This window comes from Pezoporus wallicus, unplaced genomic scaffold, assembly GCF_028554395.1.
Source record: "Pezoporus wallicus isolate ANWC-B61680 ecotype Strahan unplaced genomic scaffold, APGP_CSIRO_Pwel_v1 contig_8188, whole genome shotgun sequence".
Taxonomy (NCBI): domain Eukaryota; kingdom Metazoa; phylum Chordata; class Aves; order Psittaciformes; family Psittacidae; genus Pezoporus; species Pezoporus wallicus.
In genome coordinates, this window is record NW_026640104.1 from 4,493,294 (window position 1) to 4,513,851 (window position 20,558).

At 40.0% G+C, this 20,558-nt stretch overlaps 1 protein-coding gene across 1 annotated transcript; it reads right to left on the reverse strand.

The window, feature by feature from the left end:
- Positions 1-5,019: 5,019 nt before the first annotated feature.
- Positions 5,020-19,595, reverse strand: LOC130603556 (pancreatic lipase-related protein 2-like). Its single transcript, XM_057417383.1, has 14 exons — positions 19,461-19,595; positions 18,696-18,812; positions 18,466-18,514; positions 16,906-17,060; positions 14,766-14,891; positions 13,701-13,835; positions 12,644-12,752; positions 11,409-11,528; positions 11,197-11,319; positions 9,956-10,071; positions 9,055-9,184; positions 7,616-7,727; positions 6,131-6,295; positions 5,020-5,278 (listed from the first exon to the last, which is right to left on the reverse strand). Exons 2-14 carry the CDS (start codon positions 18,753-18,755, stop codon positions 5,215-5,217), a joined length of 1,464 nt encoding a protein of 487 aa, XP_057273366.1. The 5' UTR covers positions 18,756-18,812; positions 19,461-19,595; the 3' UTR covers positions 5,020-5,214.
- Between the last annotated feature and the right edge of the window lie 963 nt (positions 19,596-20,558).

The window sequence follows — 20,558 nt, forward strand, 5'->3', positions numbered from 1 at the left end:
AAAAACACTTGCCCCATCTAGCCTTGTGGTAGCTGGGAGGAGAGGTATGTTTTTCTGCAGAACAGCAATGTAGGCGTGCTCTGCTTGTGCAAGGGTTGGTGATGATGCATGTTCCTTCCGGAAGTTTTTAGATCCTTGATAGCTAAAGATAAGGAACAGATTCTTGGCTCTGACTTATCTTGGAAATATGCCATAAATATAAAATTGGGCATGTTATCAATATCTGCTTCCTAATTATTGGAAACAGAATAAGTTCAAGCAGTTTGGAGAGTATTTGAAATTATGATCGTGTGATACTACAAAAGAAGAGAGCCGTGAGTTTTATAGAAAGCCTGTATAGACAGATTAGCTGATAGGTCAGTGGGTAAGTGTTTGCCCTCCCAGTGAACTCCAACCCCAGTCAGCTCTGGTTTTGGAAGAATAATTCCACCAATTGCTGGGAATGCACAGAGAGTTTCATTTCTGCTTCTGTCCCACGAGCTGCCAGACGTAACTGTTAGAGCCAGAATACTCCGACTACATCAAAATGTCAGTAACATTACTATCCAAAGATACCTTCTATATAATGTGACACATTTTAGAATTGGAGTTTCTCAGGAAAAATAAGTAATTTTCACTGAAGGGAGTGTGGTAAATAGAGGTAAATAATTTCACTATGAAAATATCCAGGAGGATACGAAAGAGAAAGGAGCAAGGTGATGCCCCTGCAAGAATGCTAACTGGGAAAATAAATAGACTTGCTGGATGGAAAAAGATTAAAACCAGATCTCAGATCTACCCAAAGTACCTTCAGGATGTGTGTTCTCGGGCATTGAACCACTGTTATCATTCACTCACTTCTGGTATGGCAAAGATAAAGACTCTAACCTAAATTAAATGTAAAGGGAGAAGTCAGAAAAGCTTATAAAAATGTAACTATGAGGAAAAGAATTAGCTTTTTTGGGGGGGAAAAACATTTTTGGGGAGGGGAAACAGCAGCCTGAAAAGAGAAACAAAATGATTAAAAAATCATGTGGGAACATACAGAATACAGATTATCTAGATAAGGAAAAAAACCCTCATGCTGTGTTTTTATCTCGGGATACATGTATTACGGGGTTTTCCATGGAGTTTCTATAATGAAAGAAACTAGCAAGTGGCTTGCCTATAAAATGATATAACCAACAAGATAGTCTAAAAGGCAGAATGAAGGTCCTGGGAGAGCTTTTTGTAGAAGAGCCTTGTCAAACTTCCTCTCTAACAAAGAAAGAGAAAAGGACTTTGGAAGTTTATTCCTGCAAGACTGTGGTTCCTTTACAAGGATTTTATCACTATGTTCTAGGATTTTAGAGTAGCATGGACAAGTCTGAGAAGTCACAGAAATAAATGGATGTGATCACAAAAGGGAAGAGAGATAACTGCATAATCTGAAAATGGAGGTCTTCACCTATGGGTCTTCCATCCCTGGTGGGTGTCAAGGCCAGGCTGGACAAAGCATTGGGTGGCGTGGTTTAGTGTGGGGTGTCCCTACCCATGACAGGGGGGTTAGAACTAGAAGATCTTAAGGTCCTTTCCAACCCTAACTATTCTATGATTCTGTGATTCTGTGAGTTCTATTTAATTAATTTTCATTATTGTGCTTCTGGTTCTGGGTTGACAGATATTTATGAGAGACATTTTGATATACTGTGGTTTATGTAAAGAAGAGTCTGCTGTGCCCTGCAGTATAGTATTTTAAGGAGTAATGGGTTCAAACTTAAAACAGGGAAATTCAGATTAGATGTAAGGCAGAAGTTCTTTATTGTGAGGGTGGTGAGGCACTGGAACAGGCTGCCCAAAGAAGTGGTAAATGCTCCATCCCTGGCAGTGTTCAAGGGCAGGCTGGACAGAGTCTTGGGCAACATGGTCTAGTGTGAGGCATCCCTGCCCATGGCAGGGGGTTGGAAGTGGATGATCTTAAGGTCCTTCTCTACCCAAACCATCCTATGATTCCTGTTAATGGAGAAGTGTGACAAAAATTGTCCTTGTTTTCTCAATAGCAGATCTGAGCAATGTGCTCTCACTGACTCCCTGCTTGAGCAGGAGGTTGGACCAGATGACCTCTGGTGGTCCCTTCCAACCTCAACCATTCGTGATTCTGTGATGTGAGTGGAGCAGAGAGTTAGCGAGTTGAATTACTTATTATTGCTGCTCCCTTCTTCTAGAAAAGATTTAAGAGGTTTGTCTGTATGGGTGTTTTACCTTACCCCATTGCCAAAAGAGTGTCATGAGAGAGAAAAGAGACTGAGGCTGAATGCTTTATAATGGCTTTGTTAGTATGTACCTTCAGCATAATTTTTGTGGGGAACAAATGCTTAAGGAGTATTAAATGAAATTTGTATTGTAATTCTGAAGCATTCATATCGCTGCAGAATATTTAAATAACACAAAAGACTGAATGCAAATCATAATATGTTCTTAAAAACCCTAGACAAATGAAGCACATTTGATTAAAAAAAGCGCTACCTTTCAACATGACAGCCAAGCATATCTAATGGTGCATCTCATTGACATTTTAAAGATGCAATTTAAATAGTTCTTAAAAGCTGGCTTACCTTGTTGTGAAATTATGGAAGAATTACTGTTCCAGTCTTTGTCAATGGCAGATTGTCTTGTGAAATACCAAACCCTTGCATTTTTTGGACTGGCTTCATTAGTACAAAGTGACAGTATCTTAAGGTTTCATACAAGTAGCAATTTCAATTTTTAAGTACACAAAGAAACAGGAGGAAGTCTGTTTTCTACCAGCAACGCATAGCTGCTGTCAGTATTTTTTTCACCTTTAGCTCATAAAAATAAATCTCTCTTGCTTTATCTACAGAAGTACTTGCAAAGGAGTGCAGTGTTGATATTTGCTAAACCAAGGATTGAAGTCAAGAAACGGTATAAGACAGGACAACGTAAGGAGAAGAAATTAAAGCAATGTTTTATTTTTAGCTGAGCTGACTGGGTGAGAAAATGTGTATTTTTAAGTGGTCTAATCAGCTGGACCACATTTATAGCAGAAGTCACCAGCCCATATGAGCTGTCGTGTTTAGTCAGAATACTGTTCAAGTCAATAGCTGAAAATTGAGCAAAATGAGAGCTTGTATTTTTGAAAGTAGCAACATGATTTATTATTCATAAAAACATGTAATTAATTGTTAGAATTGCGAAAGTGGCAAGCCAAGTATGGAGGCAGAAGGGGATGGGCTGTATAGCAGTCTTGAGTTCAACAGGACATTGCTTCCTTCTTGTGAAAAGCAATGGCCTACCCTGCAGTCTCTTGCCATTAAATCCAATGACCCAATCCAGTGCCTGGCCCTGCTCCATGCTTTTCTTTGACCCTGAGGAAAATACCTTTTGCTTCAGTTCCTGACTGTAAGAAAGGAAAAATAAGTCTTTTTCCCTCCCAAGTCTCCTTTATTTGTGCAACTCTGGGGCAGAGAGCCATGCCTGCTTTATGAAGAATGTTAAGGATGGTGTAATTATTAGCTACAGGTATTTCTCAACCGCATAGAAGTACCTGGAGGGTTGTTTTGTACTTCTCCAGGGAAGCACAGAAGAGGGGAGTCCCTACTTATGCAAGAAGAAGGTTTTCTCTAAGGAGTTTCCCTAAGGGGTAGAGGAGGATGAGCTCCCTGGTCGAGATGGTTTCTGGATCCTACCCTGTGATGGTAAGGGTACTGAAGCAGTGAGTCTGAGAAGGTTGACTGATGATTTGTCAGCTTTGCTGCAAGCATCCTAAGCACGCTCCTCTGTCAAATTTCATAGGAGGTGGCTGGATTCTGACATCTCAAAATCCTTGCTGCATGGCTTGAAACACATGTGTTCATCACTCATATTTAGCTTTGTGTAATGCACCTCATTAGCACCTTCTGGTGAACCTCAGTGGAGGTATTCTGGAATAGCTAGTTGTTAGGATGGGGCAGAACAGAGTTGCTCAACATGATTCGCATGCAGGATTTATGCAGCCAAATGATAGATCTAAAAATTAGCTGTGTGTCTGAGCCACAGTGGGCAAGTAAAAACCAGAAGAATTTTTTGGGGTAGTTTGTATTGATGCGACTACCACTCTTAGTAGTTTGGTTTTGTTAATCTGTGTAATCAAAATGCTGCCAAATTTGGAGGGGGCAATGCTGTATCTTAATGCAAATAATTCTGCTTAGGCCTGACTTCAGTGGCTTCAGAAAGGCAAGGCAGAGGTGAAAATTCAGCTTCACTGATAAAGAAGTTATACTGATAATGTAGTTTCTTTGAAGGCTGCCAGAAAATTGAAGATCCTCAATAGTGCAACATTGTTTTGATAAAGAAAATGGTTGTGTCAGGTATAAAGAAAGAGTCCCAGCTCACCCAATGTTCAGCAGAGATGAACAGAACACATCAATGAGCTCTTCCTCAGGAAAAAGGCAACAATCAAGTATTTTCCTGTACATTAAGTTGTCCTGCTTGACACACAGTGTGCTTTGATAGTAGAGTTTATCAAGGTCTACTCTCCAACACATTACACAGTCCCAGCTCCTAAGCAGTCTTTTGGATGCGCTGCTAAAATGCTGGTTAAATGTGTTCTTCAGGAAGAAGGGGCATGACAGGCAACAGCATTCAAACTCTGTTATTCTTCTCTTTAAAATTATTCCTCAGACTCCTGACACAGAAACAATCAGATCCTTCCGAAAGCATGTAAGGGTCCTTTTCTTGAACAAGTAAGTAGGCACTGTTAAAGAATTTTGCTGTCTATGCTGCTTTTTTCTTTTATCTGTCTTTTTTTTTAAAGTTTTTTCTTTCTCCCTTTTTTTTTTTTTAAATTTCCTTTTCTTATTATTATTTCTTTTCTTTTTTTTTTTTTGTTTGCTTGTTTTTGGTACTTCTTTTTTGGATGCTCCTCCTAAGATAATTAAGTGTATTTCTAAGGGGAATTGGCTGGGACTTTTTCCCCCCTATTTTACTATTTTCCCTCTTGGCTCTGAAATGTAATCACACTGCACGTTTGTGTTACTAGTGAAATACACGTCAGCTGTCATTGTAACTGGAACTATACATCCCTGTATGGATGAAAGCAGAAAACGGTAATTTGGACATAGAGCTTTTGTAGTGGGCTGGGCAAGTTTTTAATGATCTGTTGAAGGAGTCTTGTTCATAGTTTGCTACAGACTGAAGTGCTCTCTTCCAGATGGCGAGAGCTGCCACAATGGACACGGTGGCATTCCTCGCCAAACCTCAGCAAAGGGCAAGGTCTTGCCATGTGCTCTGTTGCACGGTTCCACAGCCACAGAACACAGACCTGGTGAGAGAGGAAGAGTTCAAGGAGATATTTTTTAGCACAGTGGGACATTTTCTGAGCAGCAGCACAAGATAATCATTGTAAGTCTCATTTCTATTTCATGTTAAATCAAAGCATGAATTCTAGTAGACTGAGAGCAAAAAGTGTATGTTATACAATGACTTTTTAGAAGAACTACTAGTTAGTAGCTAACTATTACATTTTAAGATGTGTTTGTCTTTATGCTCAATCTCCATTAGCATTTTAATTTGGACCAGGAATACACTTTCAAAGGGAACCTTGCACTCTATTTTTCCCACTTGCCGCACTTCGGTTTACATGACAGAGTGGTGTCTGGACGCATCAGATGGATCCGTTTTGGTTAAAACTGAGCCAAGAGGTGTACTCCAGCAGTGTACCTAATGTACTGCAAGTGCCAGTGGGTGCCTGATCCATGGAGTCTGGTTGGAGTCCACCTCAAGTGACTGTTGCACTGTGCAGAGCTGTTTCTGATGTGCTCTGTTATGTGCATACAGAGATGTAGGCACAGCAAACTGCAATTGAGGAGAAAAAAACTTCTACCTTTCTTATAACTGCGGTGCTATTCCCCACCAGGACTTCAGATTTGATGTTTCTGTTCTCTGGGGATTTTTGGCTGCAGTGCTGAGCTCTTGGGAGTAACTGTGCTCAGCCAGCCACCCAGTACTGCCATGAAATGTGGATTAGGCTCTTATTTTCAGTACCTAAACCCACTTGTTTTAAGGGACATGATACCATGCAAAGGTATTTTGGGTATTTTTTCCCTTGTTTGTTTTGTTCATTTTTCCCCCCTCTATACCCACCGAATGGAACACCATTACATTGTGTACTCACACATTTCCATTTTCCCCAGATATTATTGTGACTTCTTCAGCTCCCATGCAGCCTCTGTGTACATGACCTAGATGCTTTTTCCAGAGAAACTCAACTTTTGAAATGTTCCCAGAAATTTCTGTATCAATGTAGTTCAAGTACGTGTTGCCTGGTTTGAAAGTTCCCCTGCCAAAAGAAAAGCACAGAAGTGATGCTCTGCTTTCTTTGCACATGAGGGAAACAAAATGCTACAGTTGCGGCAGACAGGAAGATGAGCTGTGGGATGCTGTGAGAGTTGAAGCTTTGAATTCTAGCATTCTAATTTTATTATATTTTATTTTTCATGAATTACCCATCAGGGATATTAGGCAAAATTTTTGCTTAGAACATATCACTGGAGAACGTGTCCTGGGAAATGCACAGGGCTCTTGATGCAGAGCCTCACACAGATCTGAGGCTTTCAACGGAGGCACTGGGGACATCATGTCTGGGGTCCAGAAGCACCAAGTTCTGTCCTGTCTGCTGGCTAGTCATTCGACGCAGGTAGAAAAGTTGTTTATGAAATCCTTGGATCTTAGTTTAGTCATACGTAAAAATATATCAAACACTCTTTTGGACAAACATTGTAACAGGGATCCTACATAAGTATGCAGAGGACTTAGTGGCTTGAATTCCTGTGCCTTTCAACATGAAAACACTAGATTAGTCAGCTTGGCTTCTGTCAGTATTCCCATGGGGTTTATTCTAAGCATTATGTTTAGAAAATATTCAAATAAGTCATGACAAAAAGTCCTCTCAGTGCTTCTGCTTGCTCTCAACCATGAGGAAAATTGAAGATTATAGTTTACGTTCATGTCTTCTGTGGTATCATTCATTTTAATAGAATGCACACTACAGTGACATTAACATAGAAATTACCTCTAGGTGCATCACTGCAGTAGTGTATTTCCAACCAAAGGTACTCCTGGTACAGGGTACCAGTTACAGCGCTATGTTGAAACACAGAGGAGACTGTTTTTTCAATATTTAAGCTGTGCTCTTGGCAAGGATCAGTTTATGAAATTCAAATTCACTGGAAAAAACTACTCTGAGCAGACAGGAATCTGACTCCTGCTCCATTCATAACCAAGCTGCAACTTCCTCACCTTTTCCCTAGAGGAGGGAACCATCAAATGTTTGTATGCCATGCAGCTCTCTTTCTTCACAAAGATCACCAAATGATGTGTGAGTCCAGCAGCAGCCACAGAGCTCTTTGCTCTCACCCCCTCTGCTATGCTAACAGTCATCTTCAGAACAGAAAAGCAAATACAGAGCAAGAGATACCAGCAAGCAGATTTTGACCCCCATCTGTACCATGGGGAGCTTCAACCACTGATCAGCTGCTTTCATTACCAATCTAAGCCACAGATCACATAGAACAAGACGAGACATGTAAAGTTAGCTGTGTATAAATTCAATGTGATAACAGCAATAGAGCTATTTTTTTCAACAAACTGTTAAACTTACTTGTCAATTGTATATTTTCTCCTGATCCCATTAGTTCCAGTCAAGGCTACGTCTATATTTCCCTCCATGGTTTCTGTTGCAGACACTTTGACATGTATCTCTTTCCGCCAGCCTTTGAAAGCCAAGTGAAATAGATTATGGTTGTAAGGAAGTTTCTTTTCTAATGGTAAAACTTCTCATGTGTTTCAGTGTCTTTCAGGGAGAGAAAATTATTGCACAAAAGCATTTGTAAGCAAACAAAATGTCACTATTAAGTCAAGTGTTAGCTCTGCATGATTCTGGTACTCTTCATTTCCTTGACAGTGGTCTAAATTGCAGGTCCAATTTTTGCTGACCTACTGACTATGCTGAGTATTTAATCTGCCATGGCCAATACTGCATCTTGCTCTTTCACTTACCCTCACTTGTAGTCTTGTCATTTCTTACACTTCTGAGAAATCTGGGGTCTCATGGATAGCATGCTAGCTCTCAACTGTGAAGTGAGATCCATTGAATTGCTGTGTTGTGAAAGATATATTAAACAAAACTGGTTTCTTTACCAGGATAATCCTGACATATAAAATTTTTAGGGTTTTCTTATAACTGTGCATAGCCCAAGAGCTGTCAGGAGATCCTGACATCCCGCGTGTCTAAGACAGAAGGGTCTCAGATGCAATAGCACGTACTGATTTCAGACAACCAGGTTTGGGAAGTGTTTGTGCTGTCTTTAATTTGGGCTATTAAAAGGAGAATCTCCTCCTTCATTTCAGAAGTTTATGTTTGGTTTCAGGCTACAACTTCCATAAACTCAGCAGTTTGTAAATGTTGAAAAGAATGTATTCATTTAGATTTGCGAAATGGCTAGTTTCTCTATACTCACATTAATTGTTTTACTTTTTGCTCTTATCGACACATAAAATGATTGATTTTTTTCCTTCATTTTGCTTTCATGTTTTGTTGCCCAGTGAATAAGGATCTCGAAGACCCTTTCCCATTTATTGCCCTTGCAGTTCATCACCTGTGATGATGCAGTCCATCCACCTGTGATGGACTGCAACTTACTCACAAATTTCCTTATTCCTCACTGGCTGCTTCTACGTAAATCACAATGAAAACTGTACTGCTTCTTACTCCCTGCCGTTTTGACTTGATGAGCTTTGCAAAAGGAATGATTCAGTTTTATAAATTTTTGTCAATAAAGACAATGTAACTTTTTAATTGTTATTTGAAATTGTGCACAACGTTCCTCCCATCTTCAGCTTTATGGAATTTTTGAAGCCATCATCTAATTAACAAAGATTTTAGCATTGTTTCTAACTTGGAGGTCAACACACTTGAAACTCTAGATTTGGCGCTGAGTGCCACTCATTAACTCCAGCAGCTTTCTGGAGTAGTGTAAGAGATTTTGCACATATAATTCATTGCCGCTGTAGAATTCACCTCTCAAAATGAGCACTTACGAGCATATGGAGAGGAGGGCCCTGTGTTTAAATAAACCTTTTGATGTTCTTTTTCAGTTTTATGTAAAAACATATCAGCATAATGACCCATTAGTGGGCATCCTTCCTTCGGACATGGGAAGCAGTCTCCCTGGGGGAAAATAACAATGTGTGTTACAAGATGTTATCTGTTTTAAGCCCACTTCTTAAAGTTGAATAAATTAAGTTATTTCAGCTTTTTTTTCCAGCCTTTTTGAAAAGGTACAAGTTACTTGTCAATATTGCTTTGAACATTAACAGCTTTTCCCAGTATTGTAATCATTCTTTTGGGGAGTAAATGGAAAGAAATTCAGACTTATCTTCCTCCTTGACCAGCCTCCAGTTGTGCTGCCTGAACTGGTCTGCTAAAAGCCTGGTTATATCTGGCATGAAACACCAGAATATTGTGCTGCCTTCTTTCTTCTGTCACGTGAGGGTTGTGTGAACAACACTGCAATGTATAATTATCTCCCCTGCTCTATACACTGACTACATTTATTGTTTATACAGATACTTAAACACTTCTGAAATCCAGAGGCTGTCTCCTTAATGATGCGTTTCACCAGATTTAGACGGACTTCCTTCAACCAGAGTGACCTTGACTGGTGACCCATGCAACAGGTGAGCCCAGCCACTTCATATCCCCCTTTGTAAATGTATTTACTGCTTTATTTTTTTCTAGATCTGTAATTCTTTTTTTTTTTAAGTTTGTTGCTTTCACATTTTGCCTATATTTTGCATATGCTCTGGATGAAGGTAGTCAGTGAATCTGCATAGCCCACCCTGTATCCCATAATCTAGAGTGTAGAAGCTATGTCAGAAATCATTAAGAGAAGAAAGGCAGGGGTATAACCCCTCAGATAAATGTGTACCTGATACTTACCAATACAAAAGCTCGATAAGTTTCACACTGATACCCAACAAATCCTTTTGGAGTGATAATACTCTCAGCATAGTACCGAAGACTTCTTTTATGTCCACATCCAAGAGATCTATATTCTGGGAAAGAGCCCAGGTAAAAAAGATTAAAGTTATGTATTGACATAAAGTCCATGCCAAAGCAAAACTGGTGGGTCTTTTTTCCTCAAAAGCATTTGTGCATATAGTGATGTCTCAGATTAAAATATAGTAATAATTAAAAGATGTTTAAAGTGTGAATTATTAGGTTTTATAGTAAAAAATGTACTTATGGCTACATATATATTTTTCTATGGGGAAAAGCCAGATTCTAATCTGTGTGTGCCTGTACTCATGCTGAAGTTAACGGAGGTGGTGATGCATTCAGGTAGACATTGTGCAGCCTCCTGTCCTGCTATATGTACTTAACTGCTTTTACTTTAACATGAGAACTGAGGCGGATTTAGGAGAATTTCCCTTTGATATGTCAAAGACTTGACTAATTCATAGGTATAGCTTTCTAAAAGCATATAGTATTTACTATAAAGTAGTTTTCATTTGCTTACCAGTATCACAACATGGTATTTGGTAAAACCACAGTTTCCACTCATTTCTAGAATTAAAGGTAATTGTAGCAATTATTTTAACTTCCATGGCTTTCAGTGTTTAAAGCTCTAGAAATTCTGCAGTCATTTGACAGAGGTGATTCTGTGAAATGCTCTGAAAAGTGAGATGCTTGGCAATGTGTCCTTGATTTTGTCAGAAATATATGAAACAAATACATTTTCCCATCAGAGTGAAATTTATGAGCAGCCAGTGCAGGAAAGAAGGATTTGCTATTTGGGTTATATTTACAGGTCGCTTGCAACAAGTATTATCTTCATTGGCTGTGAAGTCTTTCCTCTATGAAAGAACAATGTATCAAGACCAAGTTGCATAAAAACAGGCTCTGCTCTGCTTCAGCCTGTATGTGGGCTCAGCTAATCATAGGGTGAAGTTTTGGAGGCACTGAAGTAATTGCAAGCTGCCACAGTTTATAGTTAAAATCAGAAGAAAATTGGAAGGTATCTAAGGGCAGCTTTAAATATTCCATTTTTGAGCATTCTCTCCCTACTCAAAATCTGAACTATACAAATAATACCTACATTCAAAAGGCTTTACCTTAGCTTAGCCTTTATTTCTAACTGTAGTTTATAATGAGCTATTATTTCTTTAAAACATTTTTACCTCTCATAAGGTCGTTGATGCTCCTATTCCCAGTAGGTACACGAAGCTGTTTGCATCCTGGCATCTTCTTCCCCCCATTTGGGTAAAAATCCAGGTGGCCACAAGGCTGAAGAATCCCTGGAGCTGAAACGCACAAGGAATCAAGACTGAGCACTCTCAGGTAGACTATGGCAAACCTCTGTATTGATGCCAGCTTTTGCATGGACACTTACCAAAGTCAAAGAAAAGATGACCAGCATGAGTATGAATTATATCAACAAATTTTGCATCTGAAGGATCCAGCCTAACCGTTGTGGGAGTATACTGGAAAAGGGGCCCAGCTGGGTCCAAACCTAAATGAATGGAGACAGGTCTGGTTGAGCAAATAGATCAATATGTATGTCATCACATACACTGTGTGTACACTGTATGTCATTACATTTCTGTCTTTACTCCACATATAAAAATCCATTTTGTGGTCCACAGCCAGCAAAACAAGCAGGGGTTTAACAGAAAGGTGGATGGAGGTATTGCAGCACAGTAAAATTCTGGTGGGCGCTTGGCTTGCTTTTGGAGAACAATGTTCTAAGAAGAGGTTTGGGGGTTTTTTGCCTGTTAGTGAAAAATATGAAATCTTTTTATGTTAATATGAGTGTGCAGACTTGTTTGAGAACTTTCATTTGGTCAAAAATCCATTTTCTGTTTCCAAAAGAGCTTGGTTGAAAATGTTTCCCCTACATTTCAGTGTCAGTGAGCTCTCTTCAGGGCTCAAGCAACACAATTCTGAACCCTGTTTCCCTGAACTGCTTGTGTGACTGCTTGCTGTGTACACAGCTTAGTTGAAGCAATGTCTGTGCATAGAAAAGAACTGACTGGAGGAGAAAGGAAAGCAGAAAACAGTGAGCTTCTAAAAACAGTGATGTCCGAGTGTGCCATGGTGCTCTGTCTCTCTGTGCAGCTATGTGACTAACAGCTTTCTTCCTTTCCAGGGTGTCAATGGCTACTTACTGTTTCATCCTGAGATACTAGAACCAGGCTTTTTAACGTTTCATTTCAGATTTTCAATCTCTTGAACATCTAAAAAGCCATATTAGAGTGTACTTTTAAAACCAATATGCCAATGAGTTGCTAATTCTACAACTCTCTTATTCCACATCATATTCCCATTCTTTTTTATCATTAAAAATCATAAAAAAGTATTTCCTAGGACCTGCAACCTGTGAAAATTGACCTCTATTTAGCCACAGTCAGGATATTTAAGCCTTTCTGATCTGTTGCAGTCAAACTTTTCTCAGAACTGTGAACTCTGACATGTGAAATGCGTGGCATGCTATAGGACATGTCTTCATTTGTGTGAATTATGACAAACGAGAACATTGGTAGTCTATACTATGTGTTTATAAGGCAGCAGTGATTCTTCAGGTGCATGAAAAACATAAAGCTTCACCAGCTGAAATAGCTTCCATACCTGTTATTCTTCCAATGCCAGGTTTCCTTCTCCCTGCCTCCCCTGCAGCATGTGCTCCGAGGCTATGGCCGATGAAATGAATGTTGGCAGGAGAGTAGCCGTAGTCTTTCTGTGAAGATGTATGGAAAGGAGAAAACAAGCATGTTAAGCTGGGCATACAAGCTGGTGGCACTGCATTGTGGCCCCATGCTGTGCTGGGACATGGCCAGATCAGTGAGTGGGTGATGGAGGGGAGTGTCTTGAGTGGGAAGTTACTGTTTCGGGCAGTGGGATCTGTATCTAAAGAGACGCAGTTCCCAAATCATCCCTCCAATCTTATATCGTGCCTCTGAGTGGGAGTGACCTTTGTCAGGAGCTTGCCTTTATGACAGAAAAGAAGGAAAAGGAAATTTTTGCAGCAGCTCCCCTATATTTGCACTGATTACTTATCCAAAACGTGAATGACCCACTGCCTCACCCCCTAAGCTGCCTGTCCCTTCACATACGGGTCTGTGGAAGAGGAGTTTTCAGTGCCTTTGTCTGTGGCATATCCGCTGCATGAATCAAACGGCTGTCCTGCTATGGAGATGCTCCACCACACAGGACCTGCTGGACAGGTAGCGCCATGCTGGGATTGCTGCTGGTGTGCCAGCCTCAGATGAGCTTCTTCATGGGAAGCCTGACATGGCTTGCTGCAATTCAGTTCTTGCAGGAGGCAGCGTATGTGACCCACAGAGGGATGATTTAACTTCATTGGGCCTCTGTTACCACTTTTCACCATGCCAGTTTCACTAGACAGGTGCAATTTGATGTTTTATCCAGTATAATGCCCATCATGAGCAAAACTTTCAGCAATTATTGCCTATAAGGCCTTAGGGACACACTTATCTGTGGTGTGACGCTGAAGCAGGTATTCCCATTCGTGCAGGATTAGAGATTTTTCATGATATTTTCAGCTGTATTATCGAGAACTTCCATACTTCTGACTCTATTGCATCAAACCTACAGGTGCCACCCTGAAAACAGCCTTTACCATACAAACTATGCCCTTGCTCCCATGTTCCACAGGTACTTTTACCTCCAGAAGGTTCACCAGGTATACCAGCTCAGCCCCCACAATGCGGACGTTGTTAACTGCTTCGGTGTACAAACCATTGGAGCCACCTCTCCAATCAGTCAAAATGCAGTTCACATCTTCAGTGTGGAACATGAACTGGTGGAGAACATGAAAACAGAAGAACAGAAGAAAACAGATATGAATTGTAACAAGGTATATGTAAAAAGCATCTTTTTTTTTGTTATATCTGGGGCTCTTATGTGGCTGGTAAAGCCACATCTTCGGTATACTAATTCCTACAATACTAAGAATTAACACACGGAGGCAGAGTGGAGGCAGTGATTTGAACACAGGGCACACGGAAGCTTGTTTCAGTTCCGATTTCTGTTCTAGATGCCTTGGTTTGCTTTATGGTATCAGCTTCTCTTAATGACAGTACCCCAGTTAGAAAAAGAGGATAGTGTTACTTCTTTTTTATTGCCCAAGCTTTGTCTATCAAAACTTATATGCTTGGACCACTGGATTCGCAAATTTGTGTACACGTCTTTGAGTTGTTCAGCCCCAAAGTTTATATATTGTAACCAAAATATACTGTTGATATGCTTCTGGCAATGGAACATTCTGATTTTTCATTCTGAAACAATCTAATTTTTGAGATGGGCCTAAATAAAATAAAGCCAATCTGCTGAAAGAAGCATTTTGTTTTTATTAGATCAAATGCCTCACTCAAACTGAAATGTTTATTTTTACCTTCTGCTGAGGTGAGAAAAATGACTTTTTTCCCTCTTTATTATTGGCAAAGAATTGAAAAATCAGTTAATTATAGCTTTCCAGTGGAGCTGAATGCAGCAAGAGGGCACTTAGCAGAAGACTGGAGTGCGCTGTACTCGTAGCTAGGAACAAGAGGGTGTTCATGTGGAACTGAGCTTCATTCTGAGGGGTTTTTCCCTCATATATTCCCTGAATTAACAAGAGAAGAGAGGTGTGAATATTAGGTGGAAATTTCAAGCCAGTTAATGGGGTGATGTGAATATTTGCGCTTTCAAACACAAGTAAAATGACTGTCAGAAAATAGTCATACCGTACCCTGCACATCTTTGATATCCAGGGGAGGTCTGCTCCAGCAAGATGGCCATGTATAAGGAAGCGAGTTTTCCTGTGTGTCCTGAAATTGGAAGCTTTGATAGTTGACGGACTTGTAGCTGAAATTTTCTGTGTAAAAAAGATAACCAACAAACAACACAGCAAGGATGTGATTGCTCCGTCCCATGGTACATTGTGATACATGGCTGAGTACCCAGCACCTAAGGCATAGTTCTGGACTCCATAGAGATGTGTCTTGTTTCTCACGTGTAAACTGCCTTGCTGGGGGATATCAATTAATCACGTCAACAAATTATTCACTTCCTCCTGTTAATTGAACTTATGATACTGGCATGCAATGCTTTGAGATATACTGGTACAACATGCCGTGTAAACACAAGATTTTATCAACCTGGGCCATAGAAATAGAAAGATAGCACCTGCTGCAAGGTAGTATGTGGTTGACTTTGAATCTATGCATCTTTTTCTTGCTTTTTTGTTTGAAGATAAGACCTTCATTGCTAAGCTTATTTATGTTTTATGAGAAAGCCCACCAGGGTTTATTGGGAAATAGGACATTATTTTCAAGAAATTTTGAGTCCTGGGTTGTTTTAAAACTTGTCTCTTTCTTATTTTTTGCTATGGTTTTGTAAGCTTAAAAGAGGATGTCATACACTAATTAGCACATATCTTACCTTCAGGGGAGGACTGATTAAAGTTAAAACCTCAGAGCCCTCTCAGCTGGACTTGTTTTGAGGTGACTCAAGCAGGAGAAATCGCTAAACACCTCCACTTTTTGTGACTGCCATTTATATTAAAATACCCAACTGTGAAACCTTTTTCATGTAATGTAAGTAAACAGCAGCAATGGATTTCCCACCCCCAATTTGCTTCATTTTTCTTGCTCTTTGTCCAGGTAAAATTCACACTCTCTGATGGTCATTTCTCTTTTTTCACCAGACTAGCTCATAGCTCCACAAAACTGCTTCCTGCTATGGACAACTGCAGCCCAGACACCTCCAACACCTTGAGCATCCTGCTGTGAGCTTTTCCCAGTATCTGCTGCTCCTCAGAGGAAAAGGCTGACACACTGCTGGTGTCTTTCAGTATGTGTTCCCATTTGATCCATCCAAAACAGTCCTGCAGGCTCCTTTTAGCTACTTCCATTTGTCACTCTGTCACAGCCCAGAGCTTCCTACTAGTTGTTGTTGATACTGCCACTGGTGGTTGTAGATAACCTCACATTTTAACCTTGCTGCTTCCATACAGCTCTCTGTGCTTCTCTACCTGATGTGTCTTCATAAGCAATAACCTGGTTCAGCACTCTGGAAATGAAACCTCCAGGTTCTCTCCATGGTATATGTTACCAAATCATTTTCTTTAGCTTATTAGTCTCCATATTTCCCTCAGCCCCAGCCTTCAAAAAAATGCTTATTTTCTTTATACATCCATTCCATTCTCTTTTGGGTTGTTTCCTTCTTTTTTCACATATGATTTCATCCTCGCCTTCCTTTTTGTAGTCTGTTTTCTTTTTGAAGCTTCCCTTTATTTTTTTAATCCTGTTTTCCTTCCTGTCTTTGGTGAACTTTCTCTTCTGATGGGTGCTTTCTCTTCTGATGGGTGCTTTCTCTTCTGATGGGTGCTTTCTCTTCTGATGGGTGCTTTCTCTTCTGATCTTCACTCCTAACTGTCTACATGCTTTTAGGGCTCAGCGTTGGCAACCACATAAGCAAAGCCTCTGAGACCAATCATACATAGTTCAGAGGAGCTATATATGAACCACATCCCTGAGTCATATATATGGGTCTGAAATATGTTTTCAAACTGGAGCTAAAACTGAATTTTCATTTTGTACTGTCTTCCCCACCTCTGGCTTTATAACGCTAAACCTGAAACTGAATTTGAGTCATTAGCTTACTGTAGAGAAGGTGACTTGTGTTAGAAGGCTGTGATTAATATGTTGTAAATATACCTGGCTCATCAGACAGGTGAAATGAAGAAAATTATGATGGGTTCTTCATGTGTAATACAGAATTGCAGCTTCTTTTGGGAGACTTATGAGGAAAAATATGGGAGTAAAGAAACTATATTATATGTTGAATGTTGTATGCTATCAGTATTTAAAAGCAAAGCAGTTTCTTACTTGATGTTTCATGATGTTTTCTCTAGTGTAAAGAAAGAAATTGGTGTTCACATATTCTGGAGAGCTGGGCAAGCCTGCCAGTTCTCTCCCTGGGATCCCAGACCAAGGGGGTTTATCTGTAAAGCATCCGAGTCTTCTGTAGCAAACCTGCCTTCCTGGGGTACGCAAAGAAAACTGTTAGTGTTCTGGAATGTTGCAGGTCAGGGTGCCACCACTTTACAAGAAGGTGGCAGGATAGTGTTTATACAGTAAACATTAAGCTATTAATTTATACACTAAAAGGAAGCAGAAAGTGACTGATTCAGGCACTTGTGCTCAGTTTTCCATTAAGGAGAGCGTTTCTGCTCTTGTGCCTTGTGCATGTAGCACACACAATGTAGAGCTCAGCTTAAAGAACTCAGGAGAATATAGGATGTGTTCGGTTAAACATATTGTTAACAACAAAAGACAATAAAATCTTGATCCTTTATGGATTCAGAGAACAAACCAGTTTTTGCTGCCTGCGCAGAGTAGCAGTTCAAAGTAGTCCTAATGCATCAGGAATTATCTCAATTGTTATTTCTTATGCAACAATTCATGAAGGAGTAAAACAAAACCAGAGAGAGATACCTCTGGCTGCTTCACAATGTCTATTAAACATCTCCCTTGTACTTTTATCACCATAAGACTTTAGTGGAAGCAATAAAGTGGAATTTGAGTAAAAGCCTAAAGTAAAGCACAGCCTCGGGACGTGTGGTCTGTGCCTGAAGGACTAGAGTTTCCCAATTTCTATTGGGCCTTTAATACAGTAATGATGCAAATATGGCATACGGGTGTTGCCATTAAATGTCATCCTCACCCACCATTAAAACACTTCAATTGTGAAATCCAAAATAATTTTTATTGCTGTTAAGATACTGAAAACAATGAGGAGCTATTGTTAGCTGGGATAGGTGAGAAATTCATGCTACATCACACCATGACTTACTCTATTCATTAGTCTATATGAAACACAGGGGTAGAGTGATATATACTGGAAATACATCTAGAGAAAGAGAAGATTTGATTGTGGAGCTACAGTGAGGGACTCCACAAGTGACCAGGTCATTTTCATAGGGGTGTTTCCACTTTTGGATGGTGCCTTTTTGTTTCTCTCTGCTCTTTCTGTATGTCTGTCCCCGCTGAACTATTCTTTCCTATTGGTAAAAAGGACTATTGGACCAGGACTGTTTTCTTGTTCTCTGCATAGTGCCTTCGCTGGCATTACAACTGTTGTAGCTACCATAAATGTTGGTGTGTGTTGAGGGTGGGTAGAGGAAACTGTTCTGGAAGAATTTTGGTATCCATTAATATATAAAAATGCCTTTCTAATTCCCATTTGGTTTGCTAGCTGCAAAAACCTGTATAGAATTAAAAAGTAGTAAGTTAAATGTGGGAAAGACATGACAGAACTCAGCGCTCCTAATGAAGAAGTCTGTTAAATCTGTTCCAAAGCACATCCTTTTTCAAAAATGCAGATATTCTACTTTAAACCACACACAGTTTTCACTGTTTATAGACTCTGTCAACCATATGTCTTACCTTTGGCTTCACTGAGAAGAAGAAGAGTAGCGATCCATACTGCAAACATCTAAAGCAAATAAGAACACAGTTGAAACATAATTAAAAATAGATTCTGGAATTCACCTTAAGGCTTTCCTTGACCCATTAGAAAGAAGTCATAGTGGCCATAGGAGTACTTCAGGCATTTAATTAGTTGGATCCAAAAGAATCAATCCTTCCATAAAGATAGCAAGGTTTCAAGAAAATACCTTTGGGATTCTTGCTCTTTGCCATGGAGATTTTGCATATGCAGGATATCCTCTAAGCATGTCTTCCAGGTTGTCTTCCTGACCTTGACAAACAGATGCTTTTATTTTCCTCTAGTGCTGCAATTCATGGGTAAACAAATAAGATTCTTAAAGGATTTGCAATAACTTATTTTTACGGTGTGAAGTTTCTTCTAGCATGTAATAGAAAAGTTCCTTACAGAAGTGCTATTCGGTGATTGTATTTAAAAGAACCCAGGAACAAATTTAATTTGTGTTTCAAAATCATACAGATAGTTTTGAGAACTCACTTTGATCATTGCTATCAACCAGGTAAGTTTATCAGCCCTGATCTGTTTGATCACTTAATCACCAGCTGATAGGTAAGCACTGGCATAAATGGAAGCAGTCATTTACTTTGAGCCTTGAAAGTGTAGTATCAGTAGTACTGCAAATAACTTATCTTCAAAGAAAAGAAGATTGCTCTTAGAAAACTCTTAATATCAGGCTCTGATCCTTCAATGAGTCCTGCAAAGGCAGAGCCCTGCATCCGCTTCCTGACATTCCCACCTCTTGTCTTCCCTGTCCCCTGAAGTCCATAGTATGCTGTCAGGAGCTAAGTTCTCCCTGTGAAATCCACTGCAGGTTCAAGCATGTCCTGCTTCCAGCTCCTATCCTCCAGCAACTCACCAGATACTCCACACCTTATCATGATGCACCTTACTTCGGTCCCTTAAATATTCTCGGCTCCGATGCATTCCATTTTACCTTGGCAGAGCTTAGAGCAGGTTCTTTGGGTTCACCTCTCTGCTGATTTTGGTAAGCCTTGCAGAAGCTCTTTGAGGAGCCTGGAATGAAGCAGGACACAGGACAGAGAGACACTCACCCCACTGCTGCTCCACAACACTTGGCTTTGTTGGCTGGTGCTAAGAGTTGTATAACTCTTGTTGTATCTCCTTGTATAAGGCATGCTTCATCTGAGATAACACGAACCAGGTCAGACCAGTTACTGCATGACTCCACCTGTTTCAATGCAGAGTTTCAAATAGGGTGTTATTGTCACACATTGATAATTGTCTTTAAAGCTAAAAAGAGCTAGGAAGTGTGGCGTAAACACTGAACAAACACAGCCTTTTCAGGATCAGGACAAGGCTCTGCCATAGGCTGGGCTGCTCATCTGTGTGTGATGCTGAGCTGGGACTCATGTGAGTAGCATCACACTGGAAGGCTGTAGCAAAGCCCAGTCTTTTGGGCCCTATTCTAGAGTTTTAATAGCAGAACCATCCTTCCTGGAGCTAATCCCTGCCTTAAATCATTTACAGACTGAGGCAAAATATGTTAGTTCAGTGTACCATTACATCATCGAGACATAAACAGGGTGTTTTGGGATGAGCTTGCATGTGTGTTGCAAGGTTTAAGCTGTTACCTGAGAAAAGGCAGAAAGAAAAGGATGAAAAATGGCAATAAAATTAAATTGCCCAGCCTGTCATCTGTTATTTGTTCATCTTGTATTTCTCTCGTCTATAATTTGCTTGTGGATGAATTACCTGACTTTTCTTTGTAAAATGACAGAAATGCCTTTCAACAAGGGAGCACAGTCCTTAGGCAGACTGTTACCCCATCCAGTCACCATGAGTCTTCAGAATTAAATTGTAATAATTGCAGTAATTTTAGTTTTCAGTGTTTTGGTAATGATGTCTTTTCACACAGTACCATGGTGTTGTCATATTGTTATGTTAACATTTCTGATCAGGCTTTCCTAGAAATCTTTGTTTCTGTATATGGGTCTTTTCCAACCTAAATGATTCTGCGTAGACACAAATGAGAAACTCTCAACTTAACATTTTGATGTTAAACCCTTTAAGT